The 19,702-nt window shown below is 41.4% G+C and overlaps 1 protein-coding gene across 3 annotated transcripts in view; it reads right to left on the bottom strand.

Annotated features, from left to right (window-relative positions):
- Window positions 1–4,436: 4,436 nt before the first annotated feature.
- Window positions 4,437–19,702, bottom strand: part of TTPA (alpha tocopherol transfer protein) — a 34,435-nt gene continuing 19,169 nt past the window's right edge. The window contains exons 4-6 of one of the 3 annotated variants that reach the window (XR_012847629.1): window positions 18,178–18,288; window positions 8,063–10,046; window positions 4,437–8,028 (exon numbers count right to left, since the gene is read on the bottom strand). Coding sequence is in view for 2 of the 3 variants with exons in the window: in XM_075826187.1 (XP_075682302.1) it covers window positions 9,873–10,046; window positions 18,178–18,288 (285 nt within the window). In the remaining variant the exon portion in view is untranslated. Of the gene's footprint in view, window positions 10,047–18,177; window positions 18,289–19,702 lie in introns of those variants that run through there. The other 2 variants (XM_075826187.1, XM_075826189.1) reach the window with 2 other exon arrangements.

Below are 19,702 nucleotides of genomic sequence, written 5' to 3'. Positions count from 1 at the left end.
TTCGTCTACATTTGTCCCTATGAATATACACAGATATAAATAGATAATAACATTGAGAAGAGAATGATACGGATATAGATAGAAATAGATTAATTTAGATAGATCTAGATAGATAATGATATAGATATATTGTATGTATAAATATATAGCTATGGCTGGCAATATATTTCCAATATAGCATCTGCTGTAAGGGAAATGCAGTATTAGGGCGGATTCACACAAACGTGAATTGCGTCCGTGCAGGCCGCGTGGTTTTCACGCGGCTCGCATGGACCAATAGAAGTCTATGGGGCAGTACAGACAGTCCGTGCTTTTTGGGCAGCGTTTGTCCGCTGCGTAAAAAGCGCGACATGTCCAATATCTCTGCGTATTTCGCGCATCACACACCCATTGAAGTCAATGGGTGCGTGAAAACCACGCAGGTCGCACGGAAGCACTTCCGTGCGAACTGCCTGTTTCGCGCAACAGCTGTCAAAAGGATGAATGTAAACCGAAAAGCTCCACGTGCTTTTTTGTTTACAAACATCCAAATGGCGTGTCATAATGATGGCGGCTGCGCGAAAACCACGCAGCCGCGCATCATATGATGCTGCCACACGGAGCAGGTAAGTGGCTTTTGCGAAGGGCAAAACGCAGCGTGTTTTGCGTGCGCAAAAACGCCACGTTCGTCTGAATCAGCCCTTACAAAGAGACCAATCAAATGAATAGCCAACCATGTAATACATTGACAGGCCGGGTCCCCTAGATATCTGCCTTTGGCTGGGTTCACACTGAGTTTTTTGCAGGCGGACAATCTGCCTCAAAATTCTGTTTGGAATTTCCAGGCAGATCTTGCTCTGCCTGCACGCTGATTTTCGCAGCGTTTTTTTTTTGCCAGCGGCCATTAAGCGCTGCGGGCAAAAAACCCCTGCGAAATATGCTTTCTCTGCCTCCCATTGATGTCAATGGGAGGTCAGATACGTAAATGCCCGAAGATAGGGCTTATCTCTTCTTTTTCCCGCGACACGGTTTTTCCGCTCGCGGGAAAAAAACGCCTCCGCCTCAAATTGAAATCAATGGGAGGAATTTTCGGCCTTATTTTTCCGCGGTTTCCACGTCAAAAAACTTGTCAAAAAACTCTGTGTAAACTCCCCCTTAATGACAACCATATGCTCTAATTTGTCATATGGACATGGGTTATCTTTCTACTTCTTACATTTTTCCATATCTAGTATATGAAAGGGCAAGGCCAGATGTGGCTGAATTGCTCTGTAATTCCGCTGCGGCCAGTATGCTGCGGAATTCCGCAACGGACATTTTCTCCATTGCTTTCTACGGCTTTTTAGTTAGGTTCGTGCACACGTTGCGGAAAACTCTGCTGCGGACCATAGGCTGCAGTGCGGAATTTGGTGTCCGCAGCATACACTGGCTGTTGCGGACATGTAGTGGACTTGTTACGGACTCATTGCGTAATTTCTCAATTGACTTCAATGGAGATTCAAAATTCCGCAATGAATTCCGCAGATGTTATGTGTGTTGCATTGCGTATTGGTTTTACGAACATGATATTTCTTCATTCTGGCTGGACCTATGTATTTCTAGATCTACAGCCAGACTGAGGCCCCATGCACACTAACGTAAAAACGCCCGTAATCACGGGCCGTTATTACGGCACGGGCAGGCCCATAGATGTCTATGGGGCTCCCGTAATTACGGGTGACTACGTGTGTGCACCCGTAATTACGAGAGCGTTGCTAGGCGACGTCAGGAGATAGTCACTGTCCAGGGTGCTGAAAGAGTTAAACGATCGGCAGTAACTGTTTCAGCACCATGGACAGTGACTTCCGATCACAATATAGATCAACGTGTAAAAAAAATAGAAGTTCATACTTACACCGAACTCCCTGCTTCTGCCTCCAGTCCGGCCTCCCGTGATGACGTTTCAGTGCTGTGACTAGGGATTCCACTCCAGGAGAAGCTCCTGTTCTCTGTGTCCATTACAGTGACGTCATTGGCTTCTCGTGGAGTGGATTCCCCAGTCACAGCATCTGCAACGCTGTGGACAGGGATTCCACTTCAGGAGTTTCCCCTGATGTCACTGTCCATATATGGACAGGGACATCAAGGAGCGCTCCAGGAGCGGAATCCCTGACCACACGGGGATTCCGCTCCTTCAGGGAGCTACAGTGGTGCTAGTAGATAGCAGAGCAGGGAGATACCTCCCTGCTCTGCTATAGTGCCGTCGCTAATGCTGTAGCAGCCGCAGCGCCGCCACCATGCCCGGTGTCGCCGCTAGCAGCCGCTATGGCTGCTACAGCGGTAGCGACGGCCACTGAGTGAAGAAGCGCCTGGGTGGAAAGGCGACTGCTGAGTCGCCGGGCGCAGGCGCTTCTGAAACAAGCAGAGGAAGGGAGCCAGCGCAGTGCCCCCTTCCACCTCCTGGAGTGATGCGCCCTGTGCGAAGGCATAGGTTGCACACCCCTAAGGCCATCTCTGTGTGTGATATTACCAAACCCAAGAGTAATCCAGTTATTAGAAGTCGCTGCATTGTATTGATGTGATGATGTCACTACCTCCATATGTCAGGGGAGGGAACACTGTAATTCTTTGCTCTGACAGACGATGACATGAGCCACATGTAAAAGTGACACATGCTACTTCTGAATATCTCCTCTACAGTGTTAGGGTAGGGACCCATCTGAATGAGGTCGCCGTGACGGGGCAGATGGGCTCGCACAAATCGATTCAAATGTGCGCTAAGAACCTCTTATTTATATCTGTAGCCAGTGATAATTGTCATGGGAGACCTGTCAGGGTATGTTCACACGCAAACGTCAAATACGTCTGAAATTACGGAGCTGTTTTCAGGCGAAAACAGCTCCTAAATTTCAGACGTAATTGCTCGTACTCTCGTTTTTTGCGGCGTCCATTACGGACGTAATTGGAGCTGTTTTTCAATGGAGTCAATGAAAAACGGCTCCAATTACGTCTCAAGAAGTGACATGCACTTCTTTGAGGCGGCCGTCTTTTTACGCACCGTCTTTTGACAGCGGCGCGTAAAAAAATAGCCCGTCTGCACAGAACACCGTAAGACCCATTGAATTCAATGGGCAGATGTTTGCCGACGCTTTGGAGCCGTTTTTTCGGGCGTAATTCCAGGCTTAAAACGCCTGAATTACGTTCGTAAATAGGGCGTGTGAACATACCCTCATGAAGAACTTTCTTATGTCTCTGACACCCAGGATTCAGCTGTTATCAATCACATCTAAGTGAACTTAGATGTGATAGATAACAGCTGGATCCTGGGTGTCAGTGACACGCAGGACCAGCTATCAGACGACCTGTCAGTACTGCTGACCTGACGGATTTGGCTTTGCTGTCAAGATACAGCTTCTATTTGTACAGCAGTTGTTAAAAAGTAAAAATTAGTTTTTATGAAAAACCTATTTAAAAGTTGCATAAAATATATAGTTTTGTTTTTTGTTAAAAGGGCTTTAAAGCTTTACGTAGCCTTTAAAGGGTTGTTCTGGATTACACAAATATGGCTGCTGTCTTCCAAAAACAGCACCATGCCTGTGAACTGTTTGGGTATGTGCACACACAAACTCAAAAACGTCTGAAAGTACGGAGCTGTTTTCAAGGGAAAACAACTCCTGATTTTCAGAAGCTTTTTAAGCCACTTGCGATTTTCGCTGCGTTTTTCACAGCCGCTTTTCTATAGAGTCTATGAAAAATGGCTCCAAAAACGGACATGCACTTCTACTTCGCGGTCGTTTTCCTACGCGGCCGTTTTTCAAGACGTCTGCGTAAAAAAACGGCCCGTCGGAACAGAATGACGTTTTTCCCATTGAAATCAATGGGCTGATGTTTGGAGGCGTTCTGCTTCCGATTTTTCAGGACGTTTACGGACGGAAGTACGGCTGAAAACATACCCTGAGTGTTTTGTATTGCAACTTTGCCAAATTCGCTTCAGTGGAGCTGAGCTGCAACACAGGACACAACCCATGGACAGGTATAGTGCTATTTTTTGAAGAAAGCAGCCATGTTTTTCTTGTCCTGGGCAACCCTTTAAATTATTCTTTAAATTTTATTAGTCTTTATACATACAACCAGAAAAAACGATTTATCCAAATTACAAACAGTGCACCAGGGGTCAAGCTATAGTTATGCAGGGGCAGCAGTCGCATCCATGCTATGTTGCCTGAGTGTGCCTAAAGGCCCCTCTCCCAAATAAGACACCAGTATTATAAATAATACATGGTAGATGGAAGGTTCTGTTACAGATTCTGCATTGGGGACCAGGAACTTTAAACTACACACCTGCAGTGTACAATATATTAATACTGACCAAATGTGCGTTAGTCAGACTACACAAGGTTTGTTTGTGGTCTGTAACCATGGAGACACAGATCTGCAAAGGAACTGTAGACACAAAAGAGAAGATTTTTAATCAAGTGTCAAGTTTAATTAAAGGTAAACTGGCCCAATTAAAAAAAAAACAACATACCCTTTAATACGAGGTAACATGTTAGCATTTATCTTCTGCAGTGTTTATTTCTATTTTTACAGAACATTTTAAATATTGTCACAGCATTAAAAACTTTATTTCTCAATTATCTAAAATAAAGTATTCCTTCATTAACAAAATAAAGGCACAAAGGTACAAGCACAGTATTGGATGCAAACAAACAACAAATTTCTTGTAAGAGTAAACTTTAACCCCTTGGTGACATCTGCTGAACATTTATGACACTGGCACTATGCAGCTAGTGCAAAGCGCCGTAAATGTACAGCACGGAAATGGTGCGGGCACTGGAGCTGTGCCTGCTCCATTCACAGCGGTTGTCATCTGTGTATTACAGCTGACACTCTGCTGAATTTATCGGAATCTGAGATAACTCAAATCCCGCCTGTTTAACCCCTCAGATGCCGCAGTCAATAACAACCACGGCATCTAAGTGCTCTTGCACATGACCGAGATCATTTTGTTCACTACGAAACAGCAGTTCCATGAGGAGGCAGAGACTCTTAGCATCATAAAACGTCTATGATGCCAGGAGTCCTGTTCAACTGTACTACGGTCGAGCCGGGAAATCTGTCCGACACACGGACCGTTTTTCACGGCCCCAACTCAGTCGTGTGCAAGAGGTGTAAGTAGTTAGACAGAGGGAGGGGACTTCCTGTCACATCATCGTTGCCCCTGATGCAATTGCGGGGTGCCTATGGGTTTCCATGTGTGTATGCCTAAACGGCTGCCTGTCCGTTTTACACTGACAGGCATAATACACAGCAAAACTGTTGTATTACAGTGTATTATGTAAGCTAAAAAAAATAAATCTAAAAATAAAAAAGTTAAATAAAATGTTCAGAAAAAAACATCCAAACTTAAAACAACCACAAAACCTGCTTTCCCTTACAAATTGCTTTATTGTGGAAAACATATATATAAAAAAGTACACATAATTAGTAGCGCTGCAACGACCCGTACTATAATACTAACGCTATCATTTTTCCGCACTGTGAATGTGGTAAAAAAACAAAAATGGCGGAATTTCGTGTTTCTTTGTTCATTCTCCCTCCCAAAAAAAGAATAAAAGTAATTCAATAAGTCATATGTAGTCCAATATGGTACTGATGAAAAGTACAACCCGTCCCACAAAAAAAGCCTTGATGAAACTTTGTTGACGGTATAAAAAAAAAAAAAGTTATGGCTCTCAAAATGTGGCAACAAAAAGTGAATACGTAGTAAAATATACATTAAAAAAATATGTTTTTTTGCGCTGTAATTGTAACGACCCGAAGGAATAAAACTAACGTAAATTATATCGCACAGTGAACGCTGTCAAAAAATTAAACTTAAAAAATGACCAAATTCCTGTTTATTTTCCATTCCCCCTCTTAAAAAAATATATAAAAGTTTTATGATACAATTAGGCCTTGTTCACACAGCGATAAAAACCCCCCGATGTATAGAGTTTTTGTAAAGCGCTTTTTAAAATAGTCATTTTTTAATGCGCTTTCGAAAGGTTTTTTACGCGTATTGTGCTGCTTCCGATGCGTTTTTCTGGTGCGTAATTAGGACTCCCATAGACTATGGGAACTAGGCGTGTTTTACGCGCCAAAGTATTGACATGACACTTCTTTTTTTTTACGCGACACGTTATTCACACTTGCGTAAAAAAACACGTTGTATGCACTATCGCCGCGATTTCCCATTGATGGAAATGGGAAGCTTAAATTATGCGTATTTTGACACATTTTCTGGCCTGTTCGCACGGCGTCAATAACACGCCGTGTGAACAGGGCCTTTATGTACGCCACAATTATGTAATCAAAAAATACATTTCGTCCCGCAAAAAACAAGCACTCGTTTCGCAACGTCGACCAAAAAATTAAAAAGTTATGGCTCTCAGAACGGAGTGATGAAAAAAAAATTGTGTCAAGGCCTAAATCGTCTGTGAATTTAGGCCTTATTCAGACGAACGTTGTATATGTCCGTATGCTGTCCATTAAAACAACGCACAGCACACGGACCCATGCAACTCAGTGGGGCTATTCAGACATGCGTGATATTTCACGCAGCGTGTTTCCGTGTTTTCCTATTCTGGTGCGTTTTTGCGGATCACGCACCCATTGAAGTCAATGGGTGCGTGAAAATCACGGACAGCACACGGACGGCATCGGTTTGCAGTCCGTTCATGCAACGGTTGCTAAAGAGATGCTGATAAAAAAATAGATTAAAAAATGTGCACCAACTCCGACATTAAAAACTGATGGCACATGGAACAAACACTGATGGCACACGAAACTGTAACACAGGAAAAATCCTGCGTTTTTTTGCGGACGCAAAACGGACACGTTTGTGTGAATCTAGCAGTGTATTGCTGCGTTTGGCCACATTCAGACGTGGCGGAATTGCTGTTGAATTCCGCTACGGACAGTCCGCAGTGGAATTCTGCAGAAGCCGTCTTTTACTTTTGTTTCTATACATTTTTAGGAAACTTAGTTCAGACGTTGCGGAAAATAACTGCGGAATTTAGGCTGCGCTGCAGAATCTTCCCTTCGCAGCAGGCACGTTATGTTGCGGGGAAGCAGCGGAATTTCACTGCGGATTTCAGCCTTTGCAATGCAAAAACTGAAATCTATGGCAAGTCCTCTGTGGTATCTGCAACGTCTGAATTACCTGTCAAATATGCAAATGTTGGCGCAGATTCGTTGCGTAATTGCCCCAAATCTGCACCAACATTTGCCGTGGAAAAATTCTGCCACATGTGAATGTGGCCTTTTTGTGAGTTTTTAATGTCGTTTTTAACAGGTAGGCAGGAAAAACATAAGATTTCTGCACCTTGGGACAAGAACAAGTAAGATTTTGGGTATAAATAGTAAAAAAAAAAATATATTTTAAAATCTTGCCTATTATTTAATTATAAATCCCCAAATGTTTTTGCTTTTGCCAAAAGCCTCATTACCTACTCATCATCTTCCTATCTTACTTATTAGTTTTATATCATAAATATCAAGATCATTTATACATAATTTGGTCTAATATAGAAGTAGCAAGCATTTAAGAATTGTACAGCAACCACACAGGAGTTGTCACCCGACTAGGCAGCAAATCTACCTAGTTATGTATTGGAGAGTGGTAAGGGAATGAATTGTCACCCAGCTTTCCCAGAAAGGGTGCAATCACATACGCCAAATTTTATTGCAGAAATTCATTCCATTATTCTGAACGGAACCTGCAAAAATCCCTTGACCTGCTGCAAAAACAACCCCACTAAGATGAATGGAACTGATTTTCAGTTGGGGTGTATTCACATGGTTGGGTTTTGCCACATTTTTTGCCATGCAGCTGAAAATCACACTTCAAAAACGTGTGTTTTGCAGTTATCATGGAAACTGCTGCAAATCGCGGTAAAAACGCACGCTATTTTGCAGTCCGTTTTTTGGCTGTGCGTTAAAAAACATGGCAGAACCGCACTGTGTGAATACACCCTTGCAGAAATCTCTGAAGTGCAGCGAAACATATATGGAATCCAAAATTATCACCTATCCACAGGATAGGTGATAATTTTGTTATCACTGGGGGCCCCACCGCTGATCACGAGAACAGGGGTCCCAAACCCTCAGTTCCTCTGCACTGCTCGACTGCAGTGAGAAGAACATTGAATGGAGCGGCAGTCGAGCACGCTCACTCCTGCTCCATTTAAAGTCTAGGAGAATGACGTAAACAGCCAAGTACAGCGCTCAGCTGTTTCCGTCATTCTCATAGACATAGCGTAGTACAGGGTGAATTCTTGACAACTGCTACCTTCAAGCTCCTCTTCACTGGAGGGTGCAGTGAGGATCTGGGGGTTCGGGACCCCATTTCAGCAATCGGTGGGGGTCCCAGCAGTGGGCCCCCCAGCGAACAGACAATTATCACCTATCCTGTGGATAGGGAATATTTGTTGATTCTGGGACAACACCTTTAATAATAAATCTTTTGAAAACAGAGCAGGATGTTTTCTTTTTAAAGATAAATGTCCATTAGACCTCATTCATCCTGAGAGCTATAGAGTGGTGCTACTGACAAAAATCTTATAAAGATCTATAATATTTGCAGTAATTCATTATATTAATTGTGAGTTGATTAGTAACTCTTTATCAATTACAATACCATAACTGTTACTTCTTTTCAGATTCCATAAAATCCTATAATATCCTAATAACTGGGAAGATTTTGCGTGCAGTCACACATAGCCTAGAAAAACTCCACCAAACACGCAACAGTTAGGGCATGTTCAGACGGGGCGGAATTGCTGTGGAATTCCGCTGCGGACAGTCCACAGTGGAAATCTGCAGCAGCCGCTTTTTTTCATTGGTTTTTATTTATTTTTAGGTAACTTTGTTCAGACGTTGCGGAAAATAACAGTGCGGAATTTAGGCTGCGGTGCACAATATTCACTTCGCAGCATGCACTGTCTGTTGTAGAGAAGCAGCGGAATTTCACTGCTGTTTCAGCCTTTGCAATGCAAAAACTGAAATCTGCAGCAAGTCTGCAGTTATATCCGCCACGTCTGAACATGCCATAAATCTGCAACAAATTCCGCAGCGGAATTACTTTTGCAGATTTTACTTGGAATTTGCTGCATATTTGTGTTGCGTATTTAAGCGTGGAATTTTACATAGCATTGAAGTATAAGACTGGATTTACACATTGTATATTTGTTACAGACTTTTAAGCCAAAGCCAGAAGTGGTTTCATAAGAAATGTGAAATATAAATGAAAAACTTATACTTCTCCTTCCTTCTGGATCCGCTTTTGACTTTTTCTAAAAAATAGGATTCTAAATCTACAACAAATACAGCGTGAATCCAGCCTGTGATGAAATTCTGCATTATAAAATCTGCAACACATACAGAAAACACTGCGTAAAGTATTTCCGCAGAGGAAAAATACTGCACAGAAATTTAAACTATGTGTTGCAAATTTTGTTTCCTTCCATAGGAATACAGGGTGTAAATTTCCACAGCGGATTTTTCCCTATGGAAAATTAGGCCATTTGTGACTGCACCCTTAATAAACACATAGATATATAAAAGAAAATGTAGATACACAAATGTTATCACATTTAACCTCTAATAATAATGACAACTTTGTTTCCTAAGACAAGCTGGAATGTTATATATGGCACTGCGGATCTATGTGACGGAGGTGTCTACCTCAGCCTTGGACACAAGAATCCAGCACTGCAAATGTATATTCCATGATGTGAATCCACTTCACCCAGACAGTTCTGGATTGTGTATCCTTGTTACCGTACAATATGTCACAAATCTTTTTGCTACAGACAAAGCCGACAATACTGTTCTATAATTCCAGTAGATTATCAATGAGGAAGAGACAGCGACTATACGCTCACAGATATACTGAGCAGGTAGTCTTCAGCGTTCATGATGTGGTCAGTCCACTCTTTACAAAGGTCATTCATTGATGGCCCCGTTCCACCATACTCCGGAGGGAGAATATTCTCTGCAAAGTGCTGGTGAAGAGTTGGTAGATAGCTGCTGCCATGCAAATGGATCTGAAAGAACAAAGAAAGGGATACGACATATGATGACGATGTTGACATGAGACATCGTGTTCACTTTCGGGACTTGATTATTAAAGTAGTAGACCAGTCACTAATTCATTTATTATTACAGTTTGTAGCCTTACAGATGAGTAATGTAGGTAGATCTCAAATAAACCCGGCTAAGGCTATGTGCACATCAGCGCTGGGGGCGCCGTTAATTTAGTGATGGAGCTATAACTTTTTTATTTTTACGTCAATGGAGTGGTGTGTGTGAAGGATTATTTTTTTGAGGCGAGGAGTTGTAGTTTTTATTGCCACCATTTAAAGTACCATAAAATGGGTGAATTGGAAAAAACTGAGTTTTCTTCATGGTTTTTTGTGTTTAGTTTTTACTATATATATGTCTTTACCTTGTCTTAAGGTAAAAGTAGATTTAACATCTAATTTTACCTTAAGATATGGTAAATATATATAGCCCCAGAACCAAGCTCAGTACATAAATATACAGCCCCAGAACCAAGCTCAGTATATATACACAGTACCAGAACAAAGCTTAGTACATGTATATATGTGCTCATCTTGATTCTGGTACTTTATATATGTACTAAGCTTTGTTCTGGTACTGTGTATATATACTGAGCTTGGTTCCGGGGCTGTATATTTATGTATTGAGCTTGGTTCTGGTGTTGTATATATGTGCTCATCTTGATTCTGGTACTTTATATAACACCAGAACCAAGCTCAATACATAAATACAGCACCAGAACAAAGCTCTGTACATATATACAGCACCAGAACAAAGCTCAGTACATAAATACAGTACCAAAACCAAGCTCAATACATATATACAGCACCACAACCAAGCTCAGTATATATACAGTATCAGAACAAAGCTCAATACATATACACAGGACCAGAACCAAGCTCAGTACATAAATACAGCACCAGAACCAAGCTCAGTACATAAATATACAGCCCCGAAACCAAGCTCAGTACACATATACAACACCACAACAAAGCTCATTACATATATACAGCACCAGAACTAAGCTCAGTACATACATACAGCACCAGAACAAAGCTCAGTACGTATACACAGTACCAGAACAAAGCTCAGTACTTATATAAAGTACCAGAACCAAGATTAGGACATAAATACAACACCAGAACCAAGCTCAATACATACTAGTCCTTCTCAATGAACTAGAATATCATCAAAAAGTTAATTTATTTCAGTAATTCAATTCAAATAGTGAAACTCCTATATTATATAGATTCATTACACACAGAGTGATCTATTTCCAGCATTTTTTTCTATTTCTAGCAGTTTCACTTTTTGAATTGAATTACTGAAATAAATTAACTTTTTGATGATATTCTAATTAATTGAGAAGGACTAGTATATTCAGCACCAGAACAAAGCTTAATACATAAATACAGATCCAGAACCAAGCTCAGTTCATATATACATCACCAGAACAAAGCTCAGTACATATATACAGCACCAGAACAAAGCTCAGTACATAAATACAGCACCAGAACCAAGCTCAGTAGATATATACAGCACAAGAACCAAGCTCAGTACATAAACACACAGTACCAGAACCAAGCTCAGTACATAAATACAGTACCAGAACAAAGCTACGTACATAAATACAGTACCAGAACAAAGGTCAGTACATAAATACAGTACCAGATCAAAGCTCAGTACAAAAGTACAGTACTAGAACTAAGCTCAGTACATAAATATAGCACCAGAACCAAGCTCAGTACATATACACAGCACCAGCACAAATACAGCTCAGTACAGAGATCCTTTGAAATTTCAGTTTAACCCCTGCTGTATAAGTTTGTACGACATGAAACAACAGCTCCCAGCATGGCCTCGACAATGGTTAGGATATGCTAAGATTTGCTGTTTCACAAAAAAGAATGCTCCTACCCATCATCTCGCTGCAGATATAGAATGAATTAGGGATGTCACGATACCAGAATTTGGACTTCGATACCGATACTTTGTTTAGTATTGCGATTTCGATACCAAAACGATACTTTGCCAACAATAATAAAAAAAAAAAGTTCTTCTATTTTCTGATGTGAGGCACAAGGTGTGATGATGAATTTAACCTCCACGTGCCTCACATTAATAGTAATTAACCCCATTATGTTTCTCAGTCATAATGGGTTAATGTGTTGGGTACATGATGGGGTTAATTACTATTAATGTGCGGCACATGGAGGTTAAATTCATCACACCTCGTGCCTCACATTAATAAGTGAAAGAAGTTTTTATTTTATTTTTTTTACAGCGTACACATCATAAATGACACCAAAAAATTGCTGTGCAGGTTATTACGGCCGCGCCAATACCGAATGTGTGTATATTTTATGTATTGAGACTTATTTTAATGTTTATTGTAAAAAAAGGTGTATGTGTATTTTTTTGTAATTTAATATTACTCTATGTTTTTACTTTATTTTTAAACTTTAATGTACTGGCATATATCAGATATATGCCAGTACATTAGCCTGTGCACGTATAGTCCACAGGCAGTTGTTAGGACATACCTAAAGTATGCCCTAACAGGAAATATGGTAAGACAGCCCTGGGGTCCTTCAATGGACCCTGGGCTGTCTGGCCATATATGATATGGCCCTCGATCACATCACAGGAATTCCCTGTGACGCGATCCAGGGGCATCCCCCTTCTCATTTTCTCCTGAATACTGTAGTCAGCTTTGATCGCAGCATTCTGGAGAATAGCGGCGGAGATGAGTGGTTTCCCTGATCTCCGCCGTTATAGAGCGGAGCTGCGGCTGTGTAATACAACCATTGCCCCGCTCCTGACATTAAGTGCGCGCGCGGTCAGCATGATGAGATGCGGCCGGCCCTGCACTAGTGAGCGGCGACCCAGGCAATGAAGACCGAACATGGGGGTGATTTGCAGTGTGCCCGCCATGTTCTCTTGTCTTCAGTGCCGGCAATCATTAGTGCAGCGCTGGCCGCATCGCATCATCCTGCCCCGCTCTCAGACATTCATATGTTACTATACTGAGCTGTGCGGCCACACAGCAAAGTATCGAAATACATGAAATAACGGTATCGAACCGTTTGGGGATGCACGGTATAGAAACAGTATCGAAGTTTCGATACATCATGCATTTCTACAATGAATATAGTACTGATCAGTCAGAGGGAGAATAAACATTACACTGAGTGACTCACAGGTCACATCTTCTCAGATTTTTTTTCGTTCTTTTTCTGTTTTCTTCTCCATCTGGTCCAGACCTCTTTGATAACTTCTCCCGGCCATGGCCCATTTCTGCAGTTTGCCGCTCAGATGTCTTTGGCTCCTCACTTTTTCAACATTTCCACACCTATAAACGAAGATAAAATACCCATGTGCCACACTCTATGCCCCTGAATATAATCATATCACACACTGCGCCCCTGAATACAATAGTACTATACACCATGCCCCTGAATATAATCGCACCATACTCTCTCCCCAATAATTAAATTGTGTTAAATACTGTAAAGTAAAACACCACATACACTAACAATGCCCCCTGTAGATAGCACCAGTCACAATGCCCCCCATAGATAGTGCCAGTCACAATGCCCCCTGTAGATAGCGCCAGTCACAATGCCCCCTGTGGATAGCACCAGTCACAATGCCCCCTGTGGATAGCACCAGTCACAATGCCCCATGTAGATAAAGCCCCTCAGTGCCCCCTGTAGATAGTGCCAGCCACAATTCCCCCTGTAGATAGCGCCAGTTACACTACCCCCTATAGCTAGCACCATTCACACTGCCCCCTTAGATAGCGCCAGTTACCTACCCCAGACAAGCCCCCCCCCCACCATATGTGAGCGAAAAATAGAAGAGACAAGAAGGATATTAACACCTGCAAGATTTGTATTAGACTGCAACTGTGGGCAAGTTTATCTCCTGTTTACTTTTAATATGCATTCTTAGGTTTAGTGTACCTTTAAAGAGGCTCTGTCACCACATTATAAGTGCCCTATCTCCTATATAAGGAGATGGCCGCTATAATGTAGGAGACAGTAGTGCTTTTTATTTAGAAAAATGATCTATTTTAAACCACTTTATGTGCGATTTTTAGCTTTATGCTAATGAGTTTCTTAATGCCCAAGTGGGCATGTTTTACTTTAGACCAAGTGGGTGTTGTACCGAGGAGTGTATGATGCTGACCAATCAGCGTAATACACTTCTCTCCATTCATTTACACTGCACTAGCGATATAGCTATATCGTTATGTGCAGCTACATACACACACTATAACATTACTGCAGTGTCCTGACAATGAATATACATCACTACCAGCCAGGACGTGATGTTTATTCAGAATCCTGACACGTCTGTAGCGTCTCTGTGAGATTTACAGCAAGGGAAACGTAATCTCGCGAGATTACGATGTAACCTGTCATTTCAAACGAGATTACGCTGCCTTGCTGGAATCTCACAGAAAAGATTCAGAAGTGTCAGGATTCTGAATAAACATCACGTCCAGCCTGGTAGTGATGTATATTCATTATCAGGACACTACAGTAATGTTATAGTGTGTGTATGTAGCTGCACATAACGATATAACTATATCGCTAGTACAGTGTAAATTAATGGAGAGAAGTGCATGACGCTGAATGGTCAGCGTCATATACTCCTCTGTACAACGCCCACTTGGTCTAACGTAAAAACACGCCCACTTGGGCATTAAGAAACTCATTAGCATAAAGCTAAAAATCGCTCATAAAGTGGTTTAAAATAGATAGTTTTTCTAAATAAAAAGCATTACTGTCACCTACATTACAGCGCCGATCTCCTTATATAGGAGATAGGGCACTTATAATGTGGTGACAGAGCCTCTTTAAGATATCTGTTTATACCTAATCAATGAATCAATGAACTTTCATCTATGGGAGATCTTTTCCTTTAATGAGTGTACAATTGTGACTGTGTTAAATGATGATCTTTGACATAAGGCCCCTTTACACAGGGCAATTATTTTTATGAACGCTTGGAATCGTTCACATCTGAACTCCAATTACTTCATGTGAATGGACTTTAATACAGGTTTCATAACCCCTTTGGTGCCTAAAAAGCCACATCAAAAGTTCATTTCTTCAAAGCAATACTTTCTAAGGGTAAACATTTTTTTATTTGATACTTTATTTTTCTAATGTTTTGCGACATAGATTGGGTTTTTATATGGTACAAAATAGAACCTTTATCTGTTATGTTTACGTTTTATCTAGAGAAAAATGGCCAAAAATAGTGTAGAATTCAAAGTCTCTTTTATTATTTCTAATTCACTATAATAATTTTTTTTTTTTTTAAAAGTATACAAAAAGTTAATCCTCTCACTCTCCTGTGTATACCGATACCAAATATGTGTACTGTCTTAACTACAATATGCAGGGACAAATTATAATGAGGGCAATCTGGGCAAGTGCCCAGGGCCCGAGGCTGAAAGGGGGCCCTATTCATCCCGGTTCTCCCGAGACAGTTCAGAGAACCAGGGTGAAGCGGGGCCTCTCACCCAATTGTATCCGCGTCTTTAGGACCCAGATACAATTGCTTACTCTAGCGTTGGCGAGACAGGGAACTATCAGTTCCCTTCCTCGTCATTCTGCGCTTTAGTAATGACGTAGTTGGCGCAATGACGCTGACTGCGCCGTTTCGCTGGATGACGCCGCCTGGTCTCTGACCAGTCCTGTGCCGATGGAGGACGGCATAGGAACGGGGACAGGTGAGAATGTTTTTTTTTCTGCGGGCAGCATTGGGGGCACTAAATACAGGGGGCAATATCTACAGGTGGTAATGTGACTAGTGCTATCTACAGGGGCAGTGTGACTGGCGCTATCTACAGGGGGCATTGTGACTGTCACTATCTACAGGGGGCATTGTGACTGTCACTATCTATGGGGGGCATTGGGACTGGTGCTATCTACAGGGGACATTGTGACTGGCACTATCTACAAGGGACATTGTTAGTGTATGTGGTGTTTTACTTTAGAGTGTTTGACACAATTTAATCAATGGGGACAGAGTATAGTACTATTGTATTCAGGGGCGCAGTGTGTGATACTATTATATTCAGGGGCGTAGAGTGTGACACCATGGGCATTTTATTTTCATTTATAGGTGCAAAATTGTTGAAAAAGTGAGGAGCCAAAGACATCTGAGCGGCAAACTGCAGAAATGGACAGTGGCCGGGAGAAGTTATCATAGAGGGCTGGACCAGATGGAGAAGAAAAGAGAAAAAAAGATCTGAGAAGATGTCACCTGTGAGTCACTCGGTGTAAATGTTTATTCTCCCTCTTTTTTGTGAAACAGCAAATCTTGGCATATCCTAACAATTGTTCAGGCCATGCCGGGAGCTGTCGTTTCATGTCATACAAATTTATACGGCAGGGGTTAAACTAAATTTGCAAGTAATCTCTGTACTAAGCTGTATTTGTGCAGGTGCTGTATATATGTACTGAGCTTGGTTCTGGTGCTATATTTATGTACTGAGCTTGGTTCTGGTGCTGTATTTATGTACTGAGCCTTGTTCTGGTACTGTATTTATGTACTGAACTAGGTTCTGGTGTTGTATTTATGTACTGAGCTTGGTTTTTATGTACTGAGCTTTGTTCTGGTGCTGTATATATGTACTGAGCCTTGTTCTGGTGCTGTATTTATGTACTGAGCATGGTTCTGGTGCTGTATATATGTATTGAGCTTGGTTCTGGTGTTGTATTTATGTGCTAATCATGGTTCTGGTCCTGTATATATGTACGGAGCTTGGTTCTGGTACTGTATGTGTATATATGTATATATATATATATATATATATATATATATATATATATATAGATACTGAGCTTCGTTCTGGTGCTGTTTATATGTACTGAGCTTTGTTCTGGTGCTGTATTTATGTATTGAGCTTTGTTCTGGTGCTGTATATTTGTATTGAGCTTGGTTCTGGTTTATGTGCTAATCTTGGTTCTCGTTCTTTATACATGTACTGAGCTTTGTTCTGGTACTGTGTATATGTACTGAGCTTAGTTCTGGTGCTGTATTTATGTATTGAGCTTTGTTCTGGTGCTGTATATTTGTATTGAGCTTGGTTCTGGTTTATGTGCTAATCTTGGTTCTCGTTCTTTATACATGTACTGAGCTTTGTTCTGGTACTGTGTATATGTACTGAGCTTAGTTCTGGTGCTGTATGTATGTACTGAGCTTAGTTCTGGTGCTGTATATATGTACTGAGCTTTGTTCTGGTACTGTGTATATGTAATGAGCTGGGTTCTGGTGCTGTATATATGTACTGAGCTTGGTTCTCGAGCTGTATATTTATGTACTGAGCTTGGTTCTGGGGCTGTATATATTTACCTTATCTTAACGTAAAAGTAGATGTTAAATCTACTTTTACCTTAAGAGAAGGTAAATATATATAGTAAAGACTAAACCCAAAAAAAATGGAGGAATCTCAGTTTTTTCCAATTCACCCATTTTATGGTACTTTAAATGGTGCCAATAAAAACTACAACTCCTCCCGCAAAAAAATAATCCTTCACACACCACTAGATTGACGTAAAAATAAAAAGGTATGGCTCTAGGAAGGCGTTGAGTGAAAATGAAAAAAATTAAAAATGGCTTGGACTTTAAAGGGGTTTAACAACAGAAACAGGTTCTTTAAGGTTATATTCATGCACAGGAGATTTTTTTTCCCGGAAACCACTATCAATTTATTGCTCCTGACCTCTTTAGGCTCTGTTCACACAGAGTTTTTTTTGGCGCTGATTTTGACGTGGAAACCGCATCGGAATCAGTATCCTTTACTGAACAGAAAAATACAGCTAATAGGTTGTCTATTACTGGTCACTGCATTGGGTAGGAAGGGATCTTCCCATTATTACATTAACAAATAGACACTCAAATCAATGCTCATTCAATAGGAACCTAGTCCTAAACGTGCGCTGAAAAGCAAAATTCTGCTCCGTCCTCTATTCACATATTGTGTCTCGATTGCTATACATCTCGGAAAAGAGAGGAGGGATGATAATGACTGTGCCACCTCCATGCTAGCTAGTTTTAAGCAGTTGCATTTTGCCCGTAGAAAAGCTCACTCACCCTCTCCTTGATCTTTTCGGGAAGAAATGGCTTGATAAATGTATATACAGGATGGAAGAAGAGAGGCTCATTTATAAGATGTATCCCTCGGACTTTAAGTGGAAAAGAGTCCTGAAAGAATAAACAGATATTTTCAAAAATTATTAATAAACATATACATATTTACCAAGATACATTGATTCTGAAACTCTACTTCTCAGCTTTATTTATTTAAAGGTGTTGTGTCACCAAAGAGATTTATAGCATAACCACAGGATATGCCAAAAAATGTCTGAGAGATGTGGGTCCCACCTCCGGAACCCGTACCTATCTCCCGAATGGGGACACCCAATCCTAGTTGAACAAAAGTGCACAACAGGACGGGAATCGGTAAAGACAAGCTTGCAGAGCTAAGATGCTTCCGTAACTCTTATAGAAGTGAATTGGAGTTACGGAAATGGCGTAGCACAGCGAGCTGTGCTGTTTCCGGGACTTGGGTGTTATGGAAACAACGTAGATCACTGTGCTACGATGTGTGATAGAATTTTTTTTTAGGCTGGGGCAAAGAACAACCTGGTTGGATTCTTTTGCAATTGACACAGGGTTGACTGCGACCTTGTTTTCCATAGGGGAACATTGAGTTCATGTCTCAGTTGCTATAATCGTGCGATTTAACCCCAACTTGCATATGCTGTTTTGTAGCCCTGTAGATGTATTCATCAACAGCTTCTGAAATTGTTACTACGCCATCAAATGATACATCTTGGGGTTTTTTTTCAGGACAGGTGGTGCATTGAATGAAACATATCTATTTTGATAGCATTTAAAGGGAACCTGTCAGTAGGATTGGATCCACTAAACCACCTGCTTGCCGTCATGCAGCTGAGGTCTATTGTTCCAAAACTGCCTACCACCAAAACAGACATGAAGGGAATAGTTGGTAAGGTCAATTACAACTTATCATAAGGAGTCCGGCGGCATCGGGCGCACGCACTTGAAGCCAAGGACAGTACACATCACTTCACTTGCGCAGCGTACTGTCCTCAGGCTTCACGTGCATGCACCCAATGCTGCTCCTGGTCTCCTCTTGGTAAGTTGTAATTTACTTTACTAACTATTCTCTAAATATCCATTTCTGTGGACGGAATGTTTAGAACACTAAACCCCAGCTGCATAATGGCATGCGGTTTTGTGGCTCCAAACTTAGGGACGGGTTCCCTTTAAGGAATAAAGGAAATATCATATAAGTCCCTGCTGACACTTGATATGGACTTGTAGTTCTTTGTAACTACGACTGATAAAGAAGAATTCTCCTCTTCTGGTTTCTAGCACCCCTCTCCCAACTTTTTTTTTTACTTTCCTTCCCCTCTCCCTTTTTTTCTTCTTTCTCCTGTGTGCTTTAACAATGGTCACTGATTTCTCTTCATGTACATGCCAAACTAGGCTTTGCAATAATTAGGCCTCGTGCACACTTGTGACGGATCCGTGTGCCCGTTTTAGCGGCCGTGTGCACTCCGTGTTTCCGTTTCCGTGCGCCGAGCATGGT

The sequence above is a fragment of the Rhinoderma darwinii genome, chromosome 5, assembly GCF_050947455.1.
Source record: "Rhinoderma darwinii isolate aRhiDar2 chromosome 5, aRhiDar2.hap1, whole genome shotgun sequence".
Classification (NCBI taxonomy): domain Eukaryota; kingdom Metazoa; phylum Chordata; class Amphibia; order Anura; family Rhinodermatidae; genus Rhinoderma; species Rhinoderma darwinii.
The sequence above is the reverse complement of the archived record's forward strand: the minus strand, read 5'-3'. Positions and strand labels throughout refer to the sequence as shown.